The sequence below is a fragment of the Castanea sativa genome, chromosome 2, assembly GCF_040712315.1.
Source record: "Castanea sativa cultivar Marrone di Chiusa Pesio chromosome 2, ASM4071231v1".
NCBI lineage: Eukaryota > Viridiplantae > Streptophyta > Magnoliopsida > Fagales > Fagaceae > Castanea > Castanea sativa.
In genome coordinates, this window is record NC_134014.1 from 10,754,860 (window position 1) to 10,780,100 (window position 25,241).

Consider the following 25,241-nt stretch of genomic DNA (forward strand, 5'->3'; position numbering starts at 1 on the left):
TAATGGGTTTGTGTCAGTGGTGGCTGTCGGTATTAGTGGTGTGGTTGTTGTTGCGGCAGTGGTTGTTGTTGTGGCATAGGTAGTTGTGTCATTGTTGTTATTATTGTTGTTGTTGTTATTGTTGAGAAAATAATATATTATGCTCTTATGTATGTGACTTCATTGTCCAATCCCACGGGCCCAATCAAAAGGGCAAATAAATTTTTTTTTTTTTTTGATGAACAAAGGGCATATAATTCAATACCAATAACATGTTAACCAATATGTAGTTAATTATTTTGTTTGTGTCATTCTCAAACTGCTTTTAAGCACAAACCTTTTCAGGTGTGGAATCTAACGAGAAACTGTTAGAAGAGCATAGAATAATGCGTATTGATGTTTAATTAAATTTGTCATCAATCTCAAAGTAATTTCTTAGTCAGTCTTACCTTGTGGAACGGGAAGTCTAACTTCCACAGTTGCACCGCGTGGAGAATATATAATAGAAATTAAAATCATCATATACATACTCCACACATGCTATGTAGAGATTTTTACTCTACTTCCCTTTATTGGTGCTTGTTACGCATTTCTTGACCCCGGAAATCTAATAAAATTGATGACATTTTCAATTTTTGAACAATTGGGAAGCAACATCATATTTAGCATGTTCAACCCATGAGTAGGGTGTGCATCAAACATTCAAACTCACTAACTTGACAAAATTGGTCTAATCCAACCCAACTAGACATCTTGAATTAGTTTTCATGAATTGAAAATTTATTTTGAGTTTCAAGTCTGATGAGTTTGAATTGATTTAATTAGGTGTTTTTACTCTTTCTTTCTTTTTTTTTTCTTTTTTTTTTTTTTGAGAGAGAGAGATGTTTTAATTGGGAAGTAACCTCATAATTAGCATGTGTAGCCCATAATTAGGGGTGTGCATCAAACATTTAAACTCATTAACTTGACAAAATTGGTCTAATCCAAGCCAACTAGATACCTTGAGTTGGTTTTCATGAATTGAAAATTTATTTTGAGTTTCAGGTCAGATGAGTTTGGATTGATTTAATTAGGTGTTTTAACTTCTTCTTCTTTTTTCTTTTTTTTTAGGAAGAGGTGTTTTAGTTGGGAAGCAACCTCATATTTAGCATGTACAACCCATAATTAGGGGTGTGCATCAATATTCCAACTCACTAACTTGATGAAATTGGTCTAATCCAACCCAACTAGACATCTCGAGGTGGTTTTAGGGATTGCAATGGGGTGGGGCGGGTCCGAAGGATGGGATCTTCACCCCCGTCCCTCCTGGTTTTGTTTTGCCCCATCCTTGCTCCGCCTCGCATGATGGGGAAAATTTTCTTACCCCATCCCCGCCCTTTGGGGCCCCGTGAAGACCCACCTCCGTAAAACTCTACTTCTTGTTAATTTGCCCATAACTATTACAATTGTTTTTTAATAAAACTTGTTTCGTTAATAAAAATATACTTGAAATAACAAATAAATTTACCCTATCAAATCAAACTAATTTTTAGCAAAAATTGAATAATATTATTAAAGTGTTTAACAAGACAATATCTCAACAAAAATCTTGTAATACAAAATCAATGATTCAATAGTATAAAATTTTTTTTAATAAAGACAAAAGAAATAGTTAAAATTGGTCCCTTATTTCCAACCTTACTAGGAAAAAAAACAAAAGAAGAGGCAAAAAACTTTGTTGAGTAGAATAAAATAAGTTAATGATATGTTTTTTTAAGTAGTAGGATTTTAGGGTATGAAAAATTTATAGTTTAACCTTATCAATATAGGGCAGGACGGGTTGGGTCTAAAAAGTCTAAACTCATTCCTGCCCCTCTCGTGGTGCGGGGCTAAAATCCTGCCCTATCCCCACCCCACCATTTTTGGGAGGTAGAGAAAACCCGTTGTGGGGAGTAAAAAGACCCAAGTGGGCATATGGGCCTTTGGGCTGTAGCAAGGAGGGTCGACCTGCTCTTAAGCTAAGAATCTGTTAGTACTGCAAATCGGTCCATACGCCGAGGGTCCGAGGAAACATCCGAGGGTAAGTTTCTCCTCGTATAGACCCAGCAGAACTCAAAGCTTCACTATGAAGGTCAAGGCAATATTCCGGAAAGACTGTTGGTTAAAGGGGGGAAACCCTGAACCTTCGAGGTACACCGGTGCTAGAAAAATACCAAAAGAAAAGGCTGCCACCTCTACATTAAAGACTCTGCACCTACCTCCCTAGCCACATTAATGGGGAAGTGACCCCTAAACAGTAGAACTGAAACTTCTGGTCACTATTCAAAGGCACTAAGAAAAGAAATATCTAGAGGGGAGAGGGTTGGAGCAGCACGTGGATAAAGCATCAGGAAAGAAGTATTTAAGGGGGATGAACGCCAAAGAAAGGGGGGGGTCCAAGAAACAAAAGAAAGAAAAGAAGAATTGTAACCTTTAAGAAAGAAAGAGAAATAATATAGAAGTAGTCTTCGGCTCACGTCCGAGGAGGTCTATTTGCAATTATCGTTTATTATTTACAAGTGTTTGTAACTTTTAGCCTGTTATCAAGTTCTCAGTACTTCTAATCTAGATTTCAAGCCCACACTCTACAAATTTCATTGTTTAGGGCTCATTGGGCCTGAGCCTGTGATTGTCTTTGGGTCTAGGTGCAATTGTGCACTTACACCCGTGCAAGGCAAAGTGGTGAGGAACGGGTTAAGCAAGGCGAGGCAAAATTGTCATCCTTAGTTTGTTCTTCACGAGTTGAAAATTTATTTTGAGTTTAAGGTCAGATGAGTTTGGATTGATTTAATTAGGTGTTTTAACCTTCTTTTTTTTTTTCTTTTTTTGAGAAAGAGGTGTTTAAACTTTTAAGAATTAGTTTTGACAAATTTGGAAATTTGACATATAATTATGTGAATTATAATAATTTATTAAAAAAATAATTAAGTATTTAATTAATGTTTAAACTTATTTTTTTTAGCAATGCCACTTCAATAATATTTTCACCATAAATCATAGGTAGCAAATTATTATTGGTTCTAATCTGAGTATACTATTGCAATTACTTTTTTATCTGCCAATAATAATCCGCAATGAAATTCACTTAAGATTTATTGAGAAACTTGTAAACATAATATTTTTTTAATAAGATATAAAACATATAAGTGCTGTCAACCGAATTAATTCAACCTAATGTCATGTCAATTGCGTTGAATTGGTTTCTACATTATTTTAGGTTGAGACTTGAGAATTTCTCAAACCAATCCATATAGACTTTTACCCACAATGTTTGCTTACTCTTTACGTGTATTGCCCCGCCCTCTATGGCAGGAAAGAGAGTTACTAGCATGAAAATGAAATACAATAGAGGGAATTAATTATGCGAATCACACGGATATCGATGTGGTAATAAATTCATTGAAAAGGTATAGTAATAATTTAAAGAATACAATAAGTTTAAAACTTATCTCCTCCCTTAGGCTAAAGGAAAACCATACTTTGGGCTTTCATGGAGACGATTATGGAGCCAAAGCCAGACAGTATTTATTGTTTCGACGGCTGAACAATGGACATGAGCTTCACGTGAATGCCACATTTTATATGAATTTTTTACTATTTGGAGACCAAATTCATCACGGCTCATAGTCACGGATAGAACGATAAAATAATTTATGGAATATTGAATAGGAAGATGGACACGGGGTTCATCTGCAAAATTATTAGTTAGTATTATTATTATCATTGCTAACCTACTATGACTATAAGTTTTACATGAATACATTATCAAAGCAAGAAGAAGTTACATATGAGCACGGCGAAGAGGGCATCCCCTCACATGTTTCATGCATGCATGGGATTTGTGAGAATCAGAGACACTCTTTAATGGAGACCAAGTTCACATGTGTAGACTATTTAACATATGTTCAAAAAAAAAAAAAAAGCAAATAAATAATTGAAGTCTTTTGACTCTTACATCATTTATGCGATTGAACCAATAAAAACTTAGTAAGATCTAATAGCTTTTTGGCAACCCATGCAAACCAAACATATTATTATCAAAACCCAATTTTTATTTTGTTATTTCGAACAAAATTACTTTTATAGGTCCATTGTAGAATCATTTCCTGAATTTGGAGTATAATGAAAATAATGGATTTCATACAGAGGTTGATGTTGAACTTTTTAATAAATATTTATTTTCAAGTTTTAGCTCATATCGTAATCCATATGATTAGAACAGTTAGTGAGTTATGCAATTTGCAAAGATTGTAATTTTGGAGTTTGAGATATGTTTTTATTTCTATAATTTTGAGACATATATTGCAATAGGGTTTCATTTAGAAAACATTTGGTTACAATTCTCTAAAGCCTCTTACTTTATATTCTATATTGTTGTAACCTGAGAAAACTTGAGTTTGAATTATATCAGGTGGTTAAATTTTTAATTTAACTGATAATTTAGGGATGCTTATTTATTCTATTTACATGTTTATTTTATGATTTCTCAAATTTATTTATAGATTTATTTAATTTTGCAGTTTAAACCATAGTTCATTACAGCGTGGGCATCACTCTCACTCGGTGGCCTAATAGGTGATTGATCAATGGTGTAGGAAAATGGGCCTATTGCAGTCTTTCTTTTTGTCTGGGCTTTTTAGCAATTGCGTCCATTTTGAATGGGCCCAATGAACCCGTTATATGATGCCCAAGCTAACGTAGACCAACACTATACTGCAGAGGTCGCCTTAGCAATACTTTGTAAACCAAATTCGGTCGTTTTGTGGGAAAATATGTAAAAGATTCAACTATGGGTCTATGAGTATGACCCAACCAACCTTGAGCTAAAAATACATTTCAAAAGAACAAAAACAAAAAAAGAAAAAAACATAGGTCTTTTTTCTTTTTTGGTTAAACCTTCAAAGGATTATATTATAGAGGAATTGGAAGACATAATCTCCATCACCAGTCTTAGTCAATAGAAATGCAGTCATTTCCTGTAATACGAAAGTCCATCTATATAGTACTTATTTCAGTTCGCCAATTGATATAATTCGTTGTCAATATGTAATAATGCACCCTATTTTCTACTTCCTCATGAAGAAAATTCTGAATCCAACCCCTTTCTCACTTTATTTCTTATCATATCACAACATATAAGGGTAACTCTATTGCAAAATTCTTTCTTAATCTTTCCATTTTCTAATAAGTGAATTAGCTTTCGTCACATCATTTATGTATTTAAAATTTACTGTCGTCATGTCGAATAATTCCAAAAACCATTTAATATTTTTTAACTTGATGATAAAAACCGATTATCATGGACCATAAATCATAAAAAAATCATAAATCATAAATTAAAATTCTATTATATATACAAATAATGACATATCAAAAATTCAATATACTTATAAAAAAAATCATAATTTTGTGGCAAACATAACAAAGTCCTAAGATCTCTAAAACAAGAAAATATCTTATATATTGAAGATATACATTTACATCTCATTGCGTGGCCTCCACAACAGTAAAACCTATATATTGATATAGATGATGTATTATTAGATTATGATCTTTTAGTGGATTCTAGTTAGCTCAACTGGTAAAGTCTTTGATGGTTGTATAAGAGATGTGGATCAATCTCTACTATATCAAAAAAATTATTAATGTCTCGCTCTGATGATAAAGATCTATTATCAAGAGCAGACATCATAAAACTTTCTCTAAAAAAAAAAAAAAAGATTAAGATCTTCTAGAGTTATATTAGAATGGACGTATAATTATTGCTCCAAAACCTACCTGGATTTTGTAAATTTTTACACAATAGCAACAATTTAATTAGAAACCAAAACTAATATACAATTAATTAATATCAATTTTTGAAAAATTTTTCTTTTTTAGAAAAAAAAAAACAAAAAAACAAAAACAAAAAGAGGAGGACATTTTAGTAAATTCAAAGGAAACCGCGTCAAGCGTGGCGTCTACATGAGACTTTAGGACTGCAAATAGCTGAGCAGTCAAGATTTGCGAACCTTTTAGAGAGACCTTATAGCAAACATTTCCCATTTTGAAACTAACCCCGAAACCCTCAAGAACTTTCCTTCTCCTTACCAATATATAAACGTCCCTATATCTCGCTCTCTTTTCATTTCTAAATTCTCATAAACCTAAAATCCTTCTCTCCATCTTTCTCTCTCTCTCTCTCTCTCTCTCTCTCTTTCTCTCTCTCTCTCTCAGACTCAGTGTCTCTTACACAACAATGGGTGAAGCTGACCAAGATACACCAAATTCCCATTATCCAAGCTACAGCAGTGGGAGTGGCTACGAGTTGAGTGGGAAAATAATGCTAAGTGCGATAGTGATACTGTTATTCGTGGTGGTTCTTATGGTATGCCTCCACCTCTACGCGCGCTGGTACTTAATCCGGGCGCGTCGGCGCCACTCCCGTCGCACACGCCGCAGGACACGGATTGTGTTCTACGTGGACCCTTCTAATCCAAACAGCACCAACGCCGTGACCGTCTCCGCCGGCGGCACGCGTGGGCTCGACCCGTTTGTTCTCGCGTCGCTGCCTGTTTTTGTTTACTCCGAGAAGACCCACCCGGAATTGCCCGAGTGTGCGGTTTGTTTGTCCGAATTCGAAGAGAACGAAACGGGTCGGACTTTGCCCAAGTGTAAACACAGTTTCCACATTGGGTGTATTGACATGTGGTTTCACTCTCACTCCACCTGTCCGCTTTGTCGGTCACCGGTTGAACCGGGTCAGGAGAATGGAGACGAGGTCGTTATTTCGGTTAACGAATCGGGTTCGGGTTCGAGTTCGGAGTTGTGCTCCGATTGTCAACACGAGGATGGACTTACGGGTTCGGGTCCGGGTCAGACATCGTCTTCAGGTGGGTCGAGACTTAAAGATTTCGCGGGTGTGAGTATTGAAATCCCGAGGAGGAACGAGAACTTCAGGGACGAGTTCTCTGACTCGCCGACTAGTCAAGGCGGGTTCAGATCGCCGATGAGTCGCATGTTGTCGTTTACGAGGATTTTAAGCAGAGACAGGAGGTCAAACATGTCGTCTCCGACAGTGGGAAGCGTGGAAGTGAGTTGTGGCGGCGGTACTACTACTACTACTACTACTACTGGGTCAGTGAACGAGTCGGACGTTGAGCGAGAGACTCGGCAAACTCAGAGGGAGAACTCGGAGATGACTCGGTGAGTTATATAGTTTAAAGAAAGTGACGCGGGCGGTGTTATTTAATCGAGGTTTGAGAAAAACGACAATGGAGGACTGTGTGAGTCGATGGTGGTCTCTAGGACATTGGTACGATAAATCGGATTGAATAGTGAATACGTGGCAAATTTCGGTTTGCACTAAAATTGGCGCAGCCTTGGGTTCAGTGAGAATGTTTGACCCGTGTATATAATTTTCATGTTTGATTGATTTTTTTTTTTCTCTCTTCTCTCTTTTGGAAATAGAGTATGAGTTTTTTTATTTTATATTTATATAAATTTTTGGACCTTGTTGTTCTAAATTATTTACTGCCAGTTAGTTCATTGTTTTGCCTTTGGTTAAAATTGTTTCATACTGCCTCAATGTTTCGAACTAAAACACTCTTAAGAGTTTAATTAATTTTCTCCTAGCTGTTTCATGCTCCGGGCTTTAATATTATGAGTTTGATTTGGGGAAAAAAAATCAATTTATAAATAAAGTAAAAAAATCCTTAAATTGATTTGCATGCTATTGCTTTAATTTGATTTTCTTAATATTTGTGCATAATTTGATTTTTTATTTTAAAATAAACAAATTTATACATGCAATTTTTTTTTTTCATAATTTGCTAGTGTTACGTTATGAAATGGTAAACATAAAAATAAAGTAATGTTATATAGTTGATTCATGTAAAAGTGGTTATGGATATATATATATATATATATATATATATATATATATATATATATATATATATATAAAAGTAATGTCATATAGTTGGTTTCATGTAAAAATGATTATTTGCTAGTAATATTTGTCATTTTTTTTTAGAAGATAATATCAGTCATTTCAAGTGCAGTTGCATACCCCAACCAAAAAAAAGTCATTTTCAAAAGGTGTAAGAAGTTGTTAGCAAAGTTATTTTGAAAATTTAATAAAATTATCATTTAATGAAATATTAAATTCTCCTTGACTTATGAACCCTAAACTTCGTTATAAAAATGGTAGGTTTAGCTTAATTCTAATAATTTTTTAATTATAATTTTCTTTTTTTTTTAATGAGAAATTGTCACATCACTCACTAAATAAATAAATTGTGAAGATTAAAACTCACTATTACTTATCATTGTATATTTAAAACAACAGAAGATGTCCAATTAACTAGTTTTGTAGTTAAACTTTATCCTAAAAAACAAACTTATATATATTTTAAATTTATATATATTAAATATTGCTTATAAAAAATTAATTTTAAAAAAACTTGTGGAGGGTAAGGGCTGAAGTGTGCGATGGTCACTCCACAAGTATAAATGCTTGTAGGGTGTGGAGAGTAAAGGCTGGGGTTCAAATTTATAGGAGGGAGATTCACATACATATACACTTAGAGTAGGTTAGAATGAAAATTTTATCTCGTATAAAAAAATTCGTTATAAAAATTTGTTAATAAGTTCCTAAACTGTTATAAATTCTGGTGCATTTAATAAGAAATTAAATATTACATACATATAAAGTCAAATTATATATGTGTGTGTGAGAGAGAGAGAGAGAGAGAGAGAGAGAGAGAGAGAAGCTTTCCCCTTGCCATTGGGTTCAGGTAGCCATCTATAAACACTAAAAGAAAAGCGTATACAAACCATAACGATTTGGTTGTACAATAATAATGTAATTTTTTTTTTATGGGAAATAATAATGTAAATTATTAGCGAGTGCATTTTAAAGAAAATGTTGTATAACTTATAATTAAATATTTATTATCCTAGAAGCATGCCTCTTGCCCTTGGGTTTGGGTAGCCATCTATAAACACTTGAAGAAAAGCATATACAAATCATAACAAGTTTGTCGTGCAAAATAATAAAATAAATTATTAGTAAGTTCATTTAAAAAAAAATGTCGTAAACTTATAGTAATTAAATATTTATTATTTCGTTAATATATATATATACTTGATAATAGCATGTCTCATGTATTTAATATACATATTTTCTTTCTCATAACATGTGAACTCATATATTATGAGTAGAATGATACATATATTAAATGTATAAGATAATTATTGTTGTCTTACGTACACATTTCTTATAAAAAAAAAAAAAAACACGGCTAATATCTTCAAAAGGTACAAAATACTAGGAGTTTAGTTTTTTTTTTTTTTTTATAACAATTTTTTTTTTTTTTGATAAGGAGTTTTTTAATCTGTGAAAGCTAATAAAGAGAGAGCATGGTGGTCAGACCAAAATGCAGGGCTCAATGACAATGAGTGTCTCATTCATGTGGTGCACGCGGGCACTATTGGATTATATTATATTTTATGAGGAAGCCGAATTGAATCTTTTTCTATAGTTGACATAATCTAAAATTTCAGTAATGGAAATATTTTCTTTTTTGGCATAAGATTGGATATATGCTTGTGCAAAATGCAGCATTCATAAATATTTATTTAATTGGGGGTTTGAAATTTCAACTGCTGTTTCCTTGATTTCCAACAGCTACTTCCTTTCATTTAAAAAAAATTTGGCTACTGTCAATTGTATTTTATTTGGTCACTCCAAACTAATAGTAGCCATTGAGACCAAAATCACATAATGTACAACTACTGGTCTATACTATTACAAGCTTTCGTGTAATAGACTTTTTATGTTATTTTATTGTGTTTAATAGAAACTTTCAATATGATTGTGATGTGTTTGGTGTCCATAGTTAGTTCGGTTGGCAAAACTTCTTATCAAAAAATTGGTATCAATTCTCTCCTACATTAAAAAAAAAATACAATTTAATTCACAGTAATAAAATTTTAAGGTTTAGTAAACCAACGATGAACCAAAAGAAAATAAAAGAAAAACAAAATAAAAATAACATTGAAGTTTTTTTTCTTTGCTAACACGCAGGATGTCATTAAACTAAAAACCTAATTAGTAAACTACCAATTTGAACTAAAATTATATTTTAGTTTAATATAATAAGTGTATATGTATGTGAAGTTCAACTTAAACCTTGGTAGAAGTTACAAGAACAAAGTTTCTCTCCAAACTAGTTTGGAGAGAAACTTTTCAAATTTCTCATTTATTTCTTTTTTGAGTGGAAATTTTGAGAATCTAACCGTTGAATTTCATGTTCCTTATATTCTTAACATACGTATCAAATTTCATTCAAATTGGATATTATTTACTATTTGATCAATTAACTTATTTTTTATATACAACTTTAAATCACAAAAACTTGAAAATATAACATTTATTTGATAACGTAGCAATTAATTTTTGATCTTCTTAAAATTTTGTAAGCCTTAAGAATGTAATAAGAACATGCAATCTAATAGTTAGATTTTCAAAATTCACACTCAATATAAAAATATATAATAAGTTTGTAGGGTTTCTCTTCAAACTAGTTTGGAGAAAAACTGTCCAAGTTGCAAATAATTATATCACATTACGTTATATTTTATGCTTCGTTGAGTAGCAGAAGATGCAAGTTAATGTTTGTTTGTTTGTTTTTGTTTTTTTGTTTTTTTAATACGTTGCTACAGCACTACTTTCTTTTAAGTCGTATGAAAGACCAAGACTTTATAAAATAAGTGTTACTGTGTTACTATAGAAATTAATCTTGTTAGTCTCTAATTATAAATGTTTAAAAAGAAAAAAAAAATTCTTTGAGTCGTGTCGAACATTAGCTGCATGCCAAAGTTTTCATCCAATAGTATAAGGAATTGATTGGCAGTCATATATAACTTGAAGCTTAATACGTTTCCCTACTTGAATTTTAGCGGATAACTTAGACGATTTTCTCAAATATATTTTAAACCAATCATTTCATTTCCAAACTTGCCAACCTGTTTAAATTTCAGACGCCAGCTATGTTTGTAAGTTATTTTCAATAGTCTATTAGTCTAGACATGGTATTTGCAATCCTTATTTTTCAACTAACCCTCATTACTACACGTGAACGAAAGTATGAAGCAAGTTAGCTTGCTACATTATTGTTGGTTGGTTGCATTATATAAGCTGATTAAGTTTGACCATACCAAACACAAATCACAATAATATCTAATATAGGAAAATGATTGTTTCAAATCTTTCTTCCTCGCTACTAACACAAGTTACACAAGTCACTCGTTAAAAGGAAATATATACAAAATAGAATAAGTTATAGACTAATATATCAAATGATAAAAAGTATATATTATAATTGTTGAGTTAACAAGTTCGCTATTGTGCAATAATAGTTTGAATTTACTCTTTTACTTTAAAAAATTTTTAAATTTTTTTTTAAAAAGTTACAAAATTAACAGAAAATATTTTTTATTTTTTAAAAAAGACAAATGATCTGCTGTCAATTTTGTTTTTGTTTTTTTGTTTTTTTGAATCTGCAATCAAAAATTATTTTTACTATGTTTCAGTTCAGTGGTCCTGTAGGAAACATATAATAATTCTAGCAAGACAAAATTTCACCCTGCTAATGGTGGGCCTCTCTGATATGTTTTTTTTTTATTTTTTTACCTAGTACACAGTACACACGTTTTTTCGTTTTTACTCGTACATGCCACAATAATTGCCATCAGGGTAGTTTGGTAATTTCATAATTGAGCAACTCCTGCGTCACCCTCACTTAGCTCATCTATCTATCACTGACGTTACGTAAAGATGCAAAGAATTATAGCCAATTGAGCAACTTGGAAAACAATCTGTAACCACCGTATGCTTTTGCGAAACTAGCACAATGTATTGCACGATTATTGCCACAATTTACTTCGTGGACCCATATTATGTACTCGGTATTTTTTCACTATCATATTTTGTAGTACAATTTTTGTTATAACTCGTCACATGATAAAGTATAAATAGTAAAAATAAAATGAAAAATTCATATGGGTCTACATTTTTACTGCTCATGACTTGCTATGTGGCGAATTACGGAAATAATCACTTTTGGTCCTTAATTTAGAGCCCGTTTGAATTGAGAGTGGAAGAAGTGATAGTAGAAGGAAGTAGAGTAAAGTTAACTAAAAATATTCTAATTTTTTGTTAAATTTACTCTATTCTCCTTTCTTTCACTTCAATCTAAATAGACCATTACTCATATTTTTGACATAAAACTTGGTAAACTATGAGTAGTAGAGAAAAATAGCGGATTCATGTAAAAATGACATGCAATTAATCATAGTCTGCCATGTAAGATAAGTGTAAAAAAGAAAAAAAAAATTGTAATAAAAGCCATGTTCTTAGCAACTTCTAGATTTAGTCACTTTGTGAACATTGTTTTTGAATTAAGAAAAAATTGACAGATACTTTAAGGACATTAGTTTAAGAAATATTTTTAAAATATTTTTATAGAAAAAAAAAAAAAAAAACTGATTTTAATAACAGTTTTTTATATTTCACTTGAAATAGTTTCAAAACTTTCTGCAAATTATTCATTAACAAATATTTCACTTGAAATAGTTTCAAAACTTTCTTAAAATTATTCATTAACAAATATTGTAAGGATAATGGTTAGCTCTTGAATTTATTAAAAAAAAAAAACCATTGATTTCAACATTTGAAGATTTGATTGGTTTGACGGTGAGGAAAGGTCATTGGAGTGAGGATTTAATTGGGTAACTCTTATTGAGCTCATGTGATATTGAGCATAGGATAAACCCACCCAAACTTAATAGACTCCGTCAAATATTAAAACTTCCAAAACCCAACGGCACGCCAAATTTTGTTCTCCACACGGCAAATTTGTTATGTCTTTTGAACTTTTGTTTTTGTAAGACTCGGTCACATATTCAAGATTTTATCTAGTACATTATAAATATCCATTATATTATCTTTCAATTCTTCAATTTGTTCTTACCAATAGAAAAAGTCGCATTCGAGTTGAGCTTATTGACCATCTAACTCTAAATCTCATTTGTCCTCTTCTGAATTTTTACTTATTGGAAAGGTCACATTCAAGTCATTTTCTCCAATATTTTATCTACTTGATATTTAGTAGCTTATTTTTCTCTTGATTGATCTTGCAAGTCAGAGTAGATTTTTATTTTTATTTTTATTTTTATTTTTATTTTTATGTAGAACATTATCTCCTCTCTCTTGTATTGTCTGTTGTGTTGCAAATCTCCTGATGTGTTTTTGTGTTAGGAACTTATCTTCTCTCTTCTTTGTTTATTTGTTTCTCGAAACAACAAAAGAAAATATTTTACATGCTAGATGATATAATATCCCTAATCACAACATATGAATATGACTACTGATCCTCAGCTTGCCACAAGCAAAAAAATTTAAGAATTCGATCCACCATAGGATTCTTTGTAGTTTTGTGACGTTTTTGTTTTATTGCCAGCATATTTGTACTATGTTAGAAAGTTTTTTGTATTTTTCAATATGGATGAAAATACTTGCGTACTTATCAGGGGAAAAAATTATTTATCTTTATCATCTATGTACAATATTTTCGCCAGAAGTATATTACTCTTGTTTGACTAATTTTCTTAAATAATAGTAATATTAATCGCGTTTGACGATGGAATTCTATGTGATCATCTTAGGAGTCACTTATAAAAAAATTTACTACATAAATATTATAAATTTATCTGTCTAACTTTTAAACAGAAGACTGAAATGTTATTGCAAAATTTATTCATTAATTATCCTATTGCTCAAATCACATCCATTTTAATGTCAATTTATAATACTTTGTAGTTTTAAAAATTCTAACATGTGCATGCCTTTTCGTACTCAATACTAGGGTTGTAAGTAAACAAGGGCAGACCTAGTATTTCAAGCTAGGGAGTTGAAGTATAAGAAGAAAAAAAATTTTAAATAGGTATTCATGTAGTGCTAACAAACTATCAATCAAGATCAATTTACAAAATCATTGTTTCTTAATACATTAAGATGTAATAATTTATCAACAAAGACAAAATAATATACAAAATAATATTGTTTCTTAAGAGCATCAACTGTTACCAAAAAAAAAAAAAATTTATTTTCACAAACCAAAACTTACTTTTGCTATTTTAATATAGCATAGTGTTTTTGGTATTTAGTGTTCTAGTTATTAAATATTTACCATTTAGAACACCTAATGCTAGCACTCTAATACTAGGTTGACTGAGTTTTTTATTTTTTATTTTAAAAAAAAAATTTTGTTAAGTTTTTTAGTTAGGTAGTTGCTAGTTAGGCTATGCTAATTAAAGGGAGGGGGTAGTTTAAGTTTTTGGAAGAGTGAGACATAAGTCTAGAAATAAAAATATATATAATCATCAAAAAAAAATTTCTTTGGACCGGGGGGCCCAAATTTTTTTTTTCCTTTTTTTTTTTGGGCCAGGTGGGCACGGGCCCCCTTGGCCCCCCTTGTGGGTCCATCCTTGTATGTGAACCAAATTATTTATAAATAGCTCAAGCTCAACTTAAGAAAAAGTTTATTCGTGTTCATTTATTTAATAAACAAGCTAAACTCAAGTACAAATTTAAGCTCGACTATTAAACAAGTCAAGTTTAAAATTCAAATATAATAATGTGTTTGTGAACAAGCTTGTGAACATGTTTGCTTTAGTTAATTACATATAATATTATATTTTATATGTATATTTTGTCTAAAAATGTTTTTATATAGACTTGAGAGAATGTATTGTATAAATTCATAACTAGGTTCATATAATATCAATGGTGTATATTTATATTTTATTGATAATATAAATAGTTCATTCATAATAAAATTCATAGGTTTAATTTGTGAAGGGAAATGAAATTTTAGTTATGGTTTTACTATATAAAAAGAGTAAACTATTCAAGTAACTTGTGAATAAGTTCAAACTTACTCGACAAGAAAATGAACCAAACTTAAATATAATGAATTCGAGTTCGACCTGTGTTCAAAATAAAATTAAACGAACAAAATTGTAAAATTTGTACTTTTAATGCTCGACTGGGTTTGTCTTAAGTTCGTTACAATCCTACCTAAAACTCCCAACAAAAGAGGAGCTCATAGCAAGTTTGGTGGGAATACACTCATATAAGCCTCACTCTTTGTAGTCGTTGCCTAAGTAAAGTTCCTTCGTATATTCTTTGGTGGCGCAGCTACGTAAACAAAGGAGTGGAGTAAGTCAAACTAAAAGTTCGGAGTTTTGACTTTAGTGACCATGATGTGTGTGTAACACGTCGGCAAGGAGACCACCGACTCCAATTTAACGGTTCAGATACGATGAGTAGTGTGGGCTTCACAGTTTTAGATTCAATAATAGAGAAAAATAGCCAAAGCTAAGAAAAAATTATTGAAGTGGGCCAATGTAATCCGCGTAGGCTGTTGAAAGTTGATACCACATTACTTTGCAAGACTTTATAGTAATTTCCTTCATTTGTCATCTTAAGGTTTGATTTGATTAAGTTTGGGACTTTTCTATCATCTTCATTACGACATTGACATGAGTTTGCCTTTGCCCACCTCTATTCTTACTTAAAATCAAGAAAATTTGTTTCCAACGTCTCTTAAGTTATGTTGTAGATACCGTGTGCAAATGTGAATGCATTTTGGAAAGTAAAATAACTATTTCTATATCATTTCTTGTCATGAACATCACGTCATAAACATAAAATTTTCACTAGTATATTACACTTCTCTCTTACATGAATAATATATATGTGTAAAATCTAACAGAATCCATCTTTATACGAGCGAAATGTATATTATATCAAGTGCACTAACGATTTCACCTATAATATCACTTATATTGTGTATTGGATTACTTTAAAGCTGGAAAAAAAAAACACTCACATTTATTACATTTAAAGAGGATTATCTTTTTATTGATAAAATACATATTTACATTTAATGAATCCAAAACCTTGCGTATTATATGAGAGGAGTTATTGTCAATGTCATTTAAACAACATATGAAGTATACAACCGACTTGTTATATCAATCTTTAAATCATTCAGTAGCATACTACCTTAATAAATGCATACACAAATCTAAATTAGAAGAAATTACTTGGTTCAAGATTTCGTAATAGATGCAACACACATTTTTTTTTTTTGGAAAAAATTAACGAATGTCTTAAAAGCATTAGTTTAAGAAATATTTATTGAAACTTTTTATGAGAAAAGAAAAAAGAATTCCTATAAAAAAAATTAAATTTTTTTAATAATTTTTTGTATTTCAAATAAAAATTATATCAAAACTTTCTTAAATTGGCCTCTTAACAAATGCCTTAAAGATACCTGTTAACCAAACTTTTTTTTTTCTTTCTTATAGTGAAGATACTTATTTAATCTTAATCGTTAATTTAAGATATGTATATTACCTTATTTAGTAATAATTTTATAATAATAAATGAATGGTTAAAATTAGATAAATGTAGTAAAAAAATCTATAATTACTAATCACATCATTCTAGATGATCTTTTTTACCCAGAGGTTATTCAATTTTTGAAATCTTCTATACTTTCACAAATAAAAGGTATCCAAGGTAGTAGTGATGTGAATTAATAAAAGGCTCGCAAGCATTTGTACAAACATAAAAGGAGAGAAAAAGAAAGAAAGAAGGAACATATAGTATAGGGCATTACTCTCCAACAATATTCTTTAAGATTATAATGATTTAGATATCTACTCCAGCACAATCGCAGTTGAAGGAAATTATTTTACAAAAACTAGGTAATAGCAATATAGCAGTGTCTTTCTACCTCCATTATTACAACCCCATAATATCAAAGGTAGGTACCTCAATACCGAACACAATCATATCCTCAACTTTTAACATCTTCAAGGCAGCATTAACAACCACTTTTGCCACCAACTTTTTAACAATCTCAGAGTAGAATGAACAACCACTCCCACTTGGTATACTAAATCATTGACTTCTACTAAGGATGATTGGCCAATCCAGAGTAAGAGCCAACCAACTCCACATTAAAAACTTAAGGAAACACCAATTGGTTGCATTGCACGACAAAGTTAACTTTGCTTCATCATGGTAGATTGATATCATTGTAAACTATGTTTGGCACAATTTTAGTTTTATATACATGACAACACATGTAGAGAACACTTGCACGCACGTATTCACATGCTGCTTCAAGAACAAAGCTTGTACATGTGTTGGGGCTGTTTTCAGAATCCCATAACAGCTAATCAGAAACAAGATTAGGTATAAATTGAACTGGCTGTTATGGGAAATAAACCCAGTCTTTATTTTTCTTTTTCTTTTTAAGTAATTAAATAAAAGAAAGAGAGGAGTGAATAAAACACAGCGAGGGCAGTAGAGTTGGAATTTTATTTTTTGACAAATTCAATACTGAAGGAAAATTGGTCTTTGTATATATTACAAATAGATCATTCTGCATTGATAAAATACATGGTGTTACAGGATCTATATAGTACATCCAGGTAATAAGGTTAAATGGAAAACAATACAAGTAACACCTAAGAATTGTTAGCAATCTAGAACTGCAATTACAAGGTCACTTTAATGGACCTGAGTGATTCAACAAAAGGTATTGAATTGTCATCTGACAAGAAAAAGTGGCTACTTGTTACTGATGTCTATTTCATCCTGCAGAATGTAGGTCAACTGGTTCAATTAATCTTGACCTTCGTCTCCTCTTGCCTTCAGGAGTGCAACGCACACCACTGATCTTTCCTAGCTTCACAGAAAATTTGCAATTTGGCTGTGATGACCCCTCTGTTGATCTATATTCCTTAGAAGACGAATCATTGGTGGGTGATTTCTCTTTCCCAGGCTTGTTCCTATTGATTTTAGCACGTTCTTTTCCTGTTGGAGATTTAGCTCTCTTTTTTGAAAATCGAAATTGTTTGTCCTCCTGTTTCTTGTCATGGCTGAGGATAGCACGTTCTTTTCCTGTAGGAGATTTAGCTCTCTTTTTTGAAAATCGAAATTGTTTTTCCTCCTGTTTCTTGTCATGGCTGAGGAGACGAACGTGGAAAGGATTCACAGCAGTGTAACAGATGGACTTGCCATCAACTCCACTCTTATCTAAATCAACATCTCCATTGTTCACCTGAAAAGAAAATGAATCACAATTCCTTATAATCTAGAGGCCAAGCAGTATCTGATTCCTTGGGGATCATTTCACCACCATTAGAGATTATAGCAGAAATATTAAAGCATCTTTTCAAAGTTTCATACTAGAATATAATTGACATTTTATCTAGAAGCAGTTCCTTGAAATAAAAAAGGCAAATTATAAAATTTTGTTAGATGTGGAACTACCAATTGAAGAAGTGCAGAAAAGCTTCGAGCCACATTGTACTTCTCTTGTCCCTTTACCACATCAGCAAAAGACATGACATTTCCATTGTGCGCTTCAAGGGATAGTTTGTCTAGAATCCTATCGCCGTAGTCTTGAATATCAAATGGAGGGCATGATTCCTATAAGACATGGGTTGTTTTACTTCAAATGACTAGAAACAAATTTAAATGAGCAAGAATAATGTAATATGACAATTGGCTGCAATCAATTAAAAAACTTTGTGGTAGTTGAGACAAAAAGAAAGCAAAAGTGTTAGTATTCACTTGCTCCTCCAAGTTGTGCTCAATCTTCTGTTTCCATGTTGAAACCCGAGCAGCCAATTCAGTCTGCTTCTCATTTTCAGCTATGCTAGCAAGGAGAGCATCCTACATGAGAAAACATAGTTAACCAACAAAGCAAAAAATAAATGATGAAAATGTGATTGCAAAATTAAAGATACCATACTCCCATAATCAAACTCACAGCAATCTCTGAAATGTTAACAAAAGTACTGAGACATTAGATGAGAAAGGAATTGGTGCATATAGATATAAATATAAATCTTATAGAGCTGTAAATAGGGAACGAAAAAAGCTGCATTTGAAGCAAGTTCATTACTTAAGATTATTGGTGTTTTAACTGTATCTAAATTAATTATGGATGCAAATATGCAAATGAGACACTTTTACATCAAACATTCCAACTACCAGAATTTATCTTATAGTGGTATTTTGCACTCCCCGTGCTGTGAATAGTATAACTGGTTTTAATAGTTGCTGCAAGGTAAACTTTTTAACAAGAAGCGGCTTTTTAGTTTAATGTTTTCCATTAAAAATTAGAGCCAGACTCAACCAAATCCTTGTTTTCTCAAACATGAGTATTGACATACAACCACGTGCTTTAAAATTCTTGAGACACAGAGATTGAATCCTGAAAGATATCAAATTAGCTCCTACAAATATAATGGTATAAACAATCTACAGTGTCTCAGGTGCAAAGTCAACAAACTCTGTGCTTACTAGGTGAGAGCGACAAAGGTCTTCCAGGCTTGCATGAGAATTGGGATCTTCATGTCCGAAGTCTTCATTGGTACCAAAGTGAGCAGCGCCATCATCATGCTGTGTAAAGATCAATGAATAAAAAATCTAACAAAATTCTTCTATTTTGTTGTGGATGTAATGATTAATAACATAATCATGTTGCTGATCTCTCCTAACCTTTACATCGTGAAGAGGTACATCTTCATCCATATATATATTCTCCGGAAAGTCAGAATCAGGTTCCCCAAAATGAGGATTCTCGCTATCATATGCACAGTCCTCAGTGTCATCCTCAGGATTATTAAAGGCATTGAATGTTTCATGTCCTCCATTAGTAAGCGATTGCCGTAACTGCAGGAAGAACAACAGAAACTATAAATCATAACTACCAATCTAAATGAACACGACCTATGAAAGAAAAAGTACCTTTTCATATAATGGAGGAGAGTGGAACTCCCTTTGTCTTTCAAAAGCTTGAGATCGTGTCTCCCAGATTTCAGTGAGCTCCGGACTGATAGTACCATGCAATCTAGCAATTGGAAAAAGAGTAGATATGGAAACTCCCTTTGTAGAATTAACCTTATTCCTTCTGAAAGCTTTCACTGCTAGGTATTAAACAAAAATAGAAAAGAAAAGTGTTACATGCATATGAAATTGAGAACAAAGTAAGCTAAAGAAAGAAATGTTTCAGCAACCTTTTTTAAAAGGCTTCACTCTCAAGTTTCCAGGTTCATGGGGATTCAAAGGCTTCCATGGATCATCATTGTCATCATCTGAATCATCCAAATCCCTAGGTTCTGAATATCTATTGCCCATATCAAATCCACAATTGTTGTCATCAAAATTATCACAGGAAGGGGGGTCTGGCTCAACATTTCGATTATTATCAAAGCTGCAACCAAGCCGAGGAGATTGGATGAGGTTAGGATCCTGGCTCTTTCTAATAGATGACTTACGTGCAGTTCCCCCAGAACGTCTCGTGGGAGATAGAAAGCTCTTGCGAGCTGAGCTGCCTCTGTAAGCACTCTTTTGGCCTTTACCAGCTTTATCCCCCTTGAAAAATTCATCAACTGCTGCAGCATCGCATGGATCTAATAGAATAAAATCCTGGTAAAGATCGTTCGTGGCCAACTGCAACAATAAATGATATGATTAACAAGTTGGAATACATATATTGATTACTCCTCAATCTATTAACAAATGAAGCAACTATGGTACCAGATATGACTCTAATTCGCCGCCATCAGCAGTAGTATCTAGGCAATCACCTTCAAGAACAACTAGATTTGCAGGGGGCTTCACAAAGTGATTCAAATGAGCATCTTTGCCTGTTGGACTATCTAAGCAAGTCTTTGCTTCCACTGCAAATGGAAGAATTTTTAGTTGATGCTTGCTATATAACTTCACCATGACATAGAACAAAGTAACATGCTACCTGGGATATCATCTGAACCCCAAAACAGATCGCTTTCTTCATCGGCAACTGCATGGGAACCACTTTCTTCAGGCTGAACCGATGTGCCCTCTGACTGATCCTGCTGCCTGCTTTATAAATAAAACATAAAACTGAAACTAATATGCAGCAGTTGGCATGATTCAATCAACAGTTGTGGTCATTTGAATTTTGGACAGAGGAGCATACTTCCAAAGACATCATTTGTAATCACATACTACCAAGGATATCGAGTGGATGATGTTCAGTACAAGTTTCTTTTCCTCAACCATCCATGTTACCAATTATTCAGCAAGAGAAACATCCACCAGATCAAAGATCAAAAGTTTATTACAGCATTTATTTTTTTGATACCCCAAAGTTTCCAGCTTTGATGATAGTGATGTTTCAAAGCAGTCTAATCAAGCTATTAGTTAGATCTATATTCTAGGCAACAAGTGGAACTTCAGCCTTATATTTAATAAGGTTAAGATGGAAAACTTGGGTGACTAAAACTAACCTTACCAAGAAAGGAACAAAACTTGTTCTTTTCCAGATGCATGAGTATCTTTCAACCTTCCAAACAAGCTCAAAACAATCACACATGCACTCATATATATCTTTAAAAGAAAGAAAGAAAGAGAAAACAAAGAGACTTATAATTTACTCACGAAGTTTGATTCCCCACATCCCTTTGAGAAAAATATATAACATAATATGATTGAAATTATGCATTTCACAAATTTGGAATACATTAGCCAGGTTTTTAATATTCAAATGTCTAGCCATTTATTTAAATTTAATTCAACAACATCATATGCAAAAGTATTTTGTCTTATAGATATATGCAAAAGTATTGAATACATTAGCCAGGTTTTTAATATAAATCTCCAACATATCTGCCAGGTACATCCCCAAGTTGTGAAAACTCATCATTTTATGCCAAAAAATTCAATTCAGTATTGGCCATCAAAATGGAAGTCGATCTCAATTCGTTTGGCATGATTACTTGCAATTACATATTACTCTTCATAAAACTACAGCAAGTAGTTCAACAACTAAATCAACATATTTCCAATCTAGCAAAGTCAAGATTTTTTTTTTTTGGTTTGATAATGTAGGGAACCTTTCTAAAGAAGAACCCTTTGAACTTGTCTCTAGCTAGTAAAACCTACATGTAATTGACCCCACCCACCAGAATCAGTTGTACCCAATCCAAGGGCATTCACCCCTAACAGGCTAAGCAGTTAGCAAAGCCAAGAATTTCGGCTCTCAAAGATAATCTTTAACCCTTCTTGACTACCCACTAGGCCAAAGTTCAAAATCAAACAATTGAAGTTAGCCCCCCAGCATTATCCAACATAAAAAACCAAACTTTATTCAATTACACCTATAACCCGTAACCATAATTACCCGAAAGCTAAAAATTCACAACATAATCATACAAAAAACCTAGAAGACCCAAATAACAATTTTAACTATTAAAACGAAAAAAAAAAAAAATTTAAAAATTGAAAATTTACAAACCTCTTCTGAGAAAGGAACTCCAAAGCACGCAAAACCAAAGAGTAAAGGTATTCAACCTTGCGACTATACACCTGAACCGAACCCTGAAGCAGCAAAGCAGCTACATTTCCCACATAAACACCAAATTCAGAAACCTAAAAACCAAAATACACCCATTTTTTTTTATAGTAAATTGAAAAGAGAAAGAGAGAGAAACCTTCGGCGAAATTGACAGGGGTTTGGTCGTCGTATGGGATTTCGCCGGAGCAAATCTTGAACAGGTAGTCTTCGAGTTTCTTGGCGAGGTCGACTTCCCAATTGGATTGGAGGTCACGCTCTGGCTGAACCGTGTGGTAACCACTTGCGCTTGCTTCTTCTCGAGTGTTACTCATCATCTTGTATAGGGTTGTGCATTATGCTTATGATTGTGGTCCTGGTGGTGCTGCTCCAATTTCATTAGCACAGCGAAAAGGGCGGTTAGGGTTTCAGGTTGTAGAAGAAAATTCTGGAAATGGGTTGTTGAGGGGTTTTTGTTTGTTTCCCGAGAAAATGGGAGGAATTGAAAAAGAGAAGTGTTCAATCTTGTGCTTACTAAGTTAGGGTTCTGGAAAATGCAGAGAGAGAGAGAGAGAGGAGCAGATTGGGAATTCAAAAAGTTTCGCTGACCGTTTTCCCGCTCGCATCTAAATATTCCTGAGTCTTGACTTCCCATCCCTATGACCCTATTTTATATTTTGGGAATATTATATTTTAACCCCTAAACTATGCTCATTTTACATTTATTCCGTAAATTATTAAGATGCACACTTTACCCCTAAGTTATCTTCATTTTTTAGGGGATGTGTAAAACAATTCATAGTTTAGACTTTAGAGGGATAAATTGTGTATTCCCATAATTTAGGAGGTAAGTGTAAAAAGGATATAGTTTAAGGGAGTAAAATGTACATTAACTTAGTTTAGGGGATAAATGTAAAAAGAATCATAGTTTAAAGGGATATAGTGTAATTTCTCGCTGTATTGTTTTTTTAATAGATTAATTTCAAGGTGATTTTTATGAAAAAAAGAATAAAAAAAGAGAAAGTTATAAATTTCAAGTTTCAAGTTAAACCCTATAATTTCAAATTACAATGTATATTTTAAAATTCTTACTAATTAAATCTTACAAAATTTTAAGGAATCCAAACATTTAAAAGTTCTAAACCTTAATGTTCTATTAGTCACTAAGTGCCCGTTTGGTTGGGCTTTTAGGGGCTAAAACGCAGCTTTTACATAAAGCTGGGTTTCTTTAGGCGTTTGGTGAAGCAAAAAACGCAACTTTTGGGTAAAAGTTGCGTTTTGGGCAAAGGCAAAAACGCTGAATCCGTTTATGGAGGTTTGGAGGTCCATAAGCAAAACGTCCATCAACGTTTTCAGCTATCCGTTGGGCTAAGTCCTAAAATTACCGAATCACCCTCTCATCTCATCTCTCTGCTTCGTTGAAATCCCTGACCCTCATTCCTCTCATCTCTTCTCTGCTCTGCCCTCTCTGTGCTGCTACCGATCTCTCTGTGGTAAGTCATCCGTGACTTCTTCTTCTTCTTCCTCTTCTGCTTTCTTCGTTTTCTCTGATCTATAATTTTTTTTTAATTTATTTATGAGACTTTTTTATCTGAGAAAGTCTTTTTGAAGGTACGCATTTGATCAAAAAAGCACCAAGCAAGACTGATCTGGTACCAAAAACCACCAAGTACGCATTTGAAATTTTTTTTTTTTTTAGATCTGAACAAACAGGGTGTATTTGATCTAACTTTATTTGTACCTTTTTGAGTTTTTGAGGGTTCGGAGATTTAATGATGACCCATTTGGTTCTTTAGTTGATTGGGTTTTGAAATTTGTTTGTTTCGGATTTAGAAATTTTTGCAAATGGTTTTGAAATAAAGCCCCATTTGTTTGTTTGGCCAAAATGAAACCATATTATGATTTATTGATGTTCTTTTTTTCTTTTTCTTTTTATGTTTATGAAACTCTGCATGTGTCTGTGCTTTAGCTTAGTGTGTCATATATTTTGTTCATAGCCTGGAAAAAAGAGGGTTCGGGTAACAGTTAGTCACTCTATTTTGAGTTTGTTATATTTGAGTTGGTTTGTATTGCATTTAGGGGAATTATCATTGTGAAGTTACGTCGTGTGTTGTTGTGTAATCCTGAGTTATTTGTTGTGAATTTTATGTTTTATGTGTTGCTAGCTTTCTCTTTAATTCTCTGGTTTTGTGCAATATAGGAGCTTTTTGATTGTAAAGCTGTGAATTATATATTGTTTTACGCACTGGGTTTCTTTCTGTTTTCACTATTGCATAGAAAAAAAAAACCCTGAACTTTCAGTACTTGAAGTTGAAAGTTTTGTTGAAATTATTATGTGAGAAATTTAGGGAATATAAGAAAAAAATTGTCCATGGTTTTCCTCCTTTGTCTAATATTTCAAAAAGAATATAAGAAAGAAATTTCAGTACTTGAGTATTTCAAAAATTGTTCTCATTTGTTGTTTGGCTGACTTGGTTCCAGCCTCTGCCCAGCAGCAGTAGCAGCTGCATCATGGGGCATTCCCAGCAGCAGCAGCTGATGCAGCTGCTGTTGCTGGGGCATTCCAATAAATTGTTTCATAAATAAATTTTATAACAATATGTGTGTGTGCATATATATATATATATTCCTTTTATATACATAATTAGTGCACAACTTATAGGTAATAAATAGATGGACATAAATGTACTTCCCTCATTAACACATAAAAATGAGTCAATAGATTGACATAAATATCAAGTTTGATGACTTTTTTTGTTTTTTGTTTTTTTTTTTTTGGAGAAGAATCAAGTT

The 25,241-nt window shown here is 32.5% G+C and overlaps 2 protein-coding genes across 5 annotated transcripts; one reads left to right on the forward strand and one right to left on the reverse strand.

Moving 5' to 3' along the window:
• The first annotated feature begins 6,050 nt into the window (after nucleotides 1–6,050).
• On the forward strand, nucleotides 6,051–7,524 carry LOC142626498 (RING-H2 finger protein ATL2). Its single transcript, XM_075800330.1, has one exon. The coding sequence runs from the start codon at nucleotides 6,236–6,238 to the stop codon at nucleotides 7,184–7,186; it is 951 nt and encodes a 316-aa protein (XP_075656445.1). The 5' UTR covers nucleotides 6,051–6,235; the 3' UTR covers nucleotides 7,187–7,524.
• Nucleotides 7,525–17,418: 9,894 nt separating this feature from the next.
• Nucleotides 17,419–23,067, reverse strand: LOC142623409 (condensin-2 complex subunit H2). Of its 4 annotated transcripts, none has more exons than XM_075796819.1 (11): nucleotides 22,609–23,067; nucleotides 22,413–22,512; nucleotides 20,889–20,995; nucleotides 20,672–20,814; nucleotides 20,149–20,584; nucleotides 19,880–20,055; nucleotides 19,631–19,804; nucleotides 19,433–19,531; nucleotides 18,698–18,799; nucleotides 18,395–18,553; nucleotides 17,419–18,182 (listed from the first exon to the last, which is right to left on the reverse strand). In XM_075796819.1, the coding sequence occupies exons 1-11, from the start codon at nucleotides 22,784–22,786 to the stop codon at nucleotides 17,712–17,714; spliced, it is 2,145 nt and encodes a 714-aa protein (XP_075652934.1). In that variant the 5' UTR covers nucleotides 22,787–23,067; the 3' UTR covers nucleotides 17,419–17,711. The 4 variants fall into 4 exon arrangements, with proteins under 4 accessions (XP_075652934.1, XP_075652933.1, XP_075652932.1 ...); XM_075796818.1 differs by having other exon boundaries at nucleotides 19,880–20,058; XM_075796817.1 differs by having other exon boundaries at nucleotides 20,889–20,998.
• Between the last annotated feature and the right edge of the window lie 2,174 nt (nucleotides 23,068–25,241).

Coding starts and splice junctions, on each gene's coding strand:
- LOC142626498 (XM_075800330.1), top strand. CDS start 6,236: ATGGGTGAAGCTGACCAAGATACACCAAATTCCCATTATCCAAGCTAC.
- LOC142623409 (XM_075796816.1), bottom strand. CDS start 22,786: ATGATGAGTAACACTCGAGAAGAAGCAAGCGCAAGTGGTTACCACACG. Junction 19,532..19,630: donor TACCTCTTCACGATGTAAAG/GTTAGGAGAGAT, acceptor ATCTTTACACAG/CATGATGATGGCGCTGCTCA. Junction 18,554..18,697: donor AGCACAACTTGGAGGAGCAA/GTGAATACTAAC, acceptor CATGTCTTATAG/GAATCATGCCCTCCATTTGA.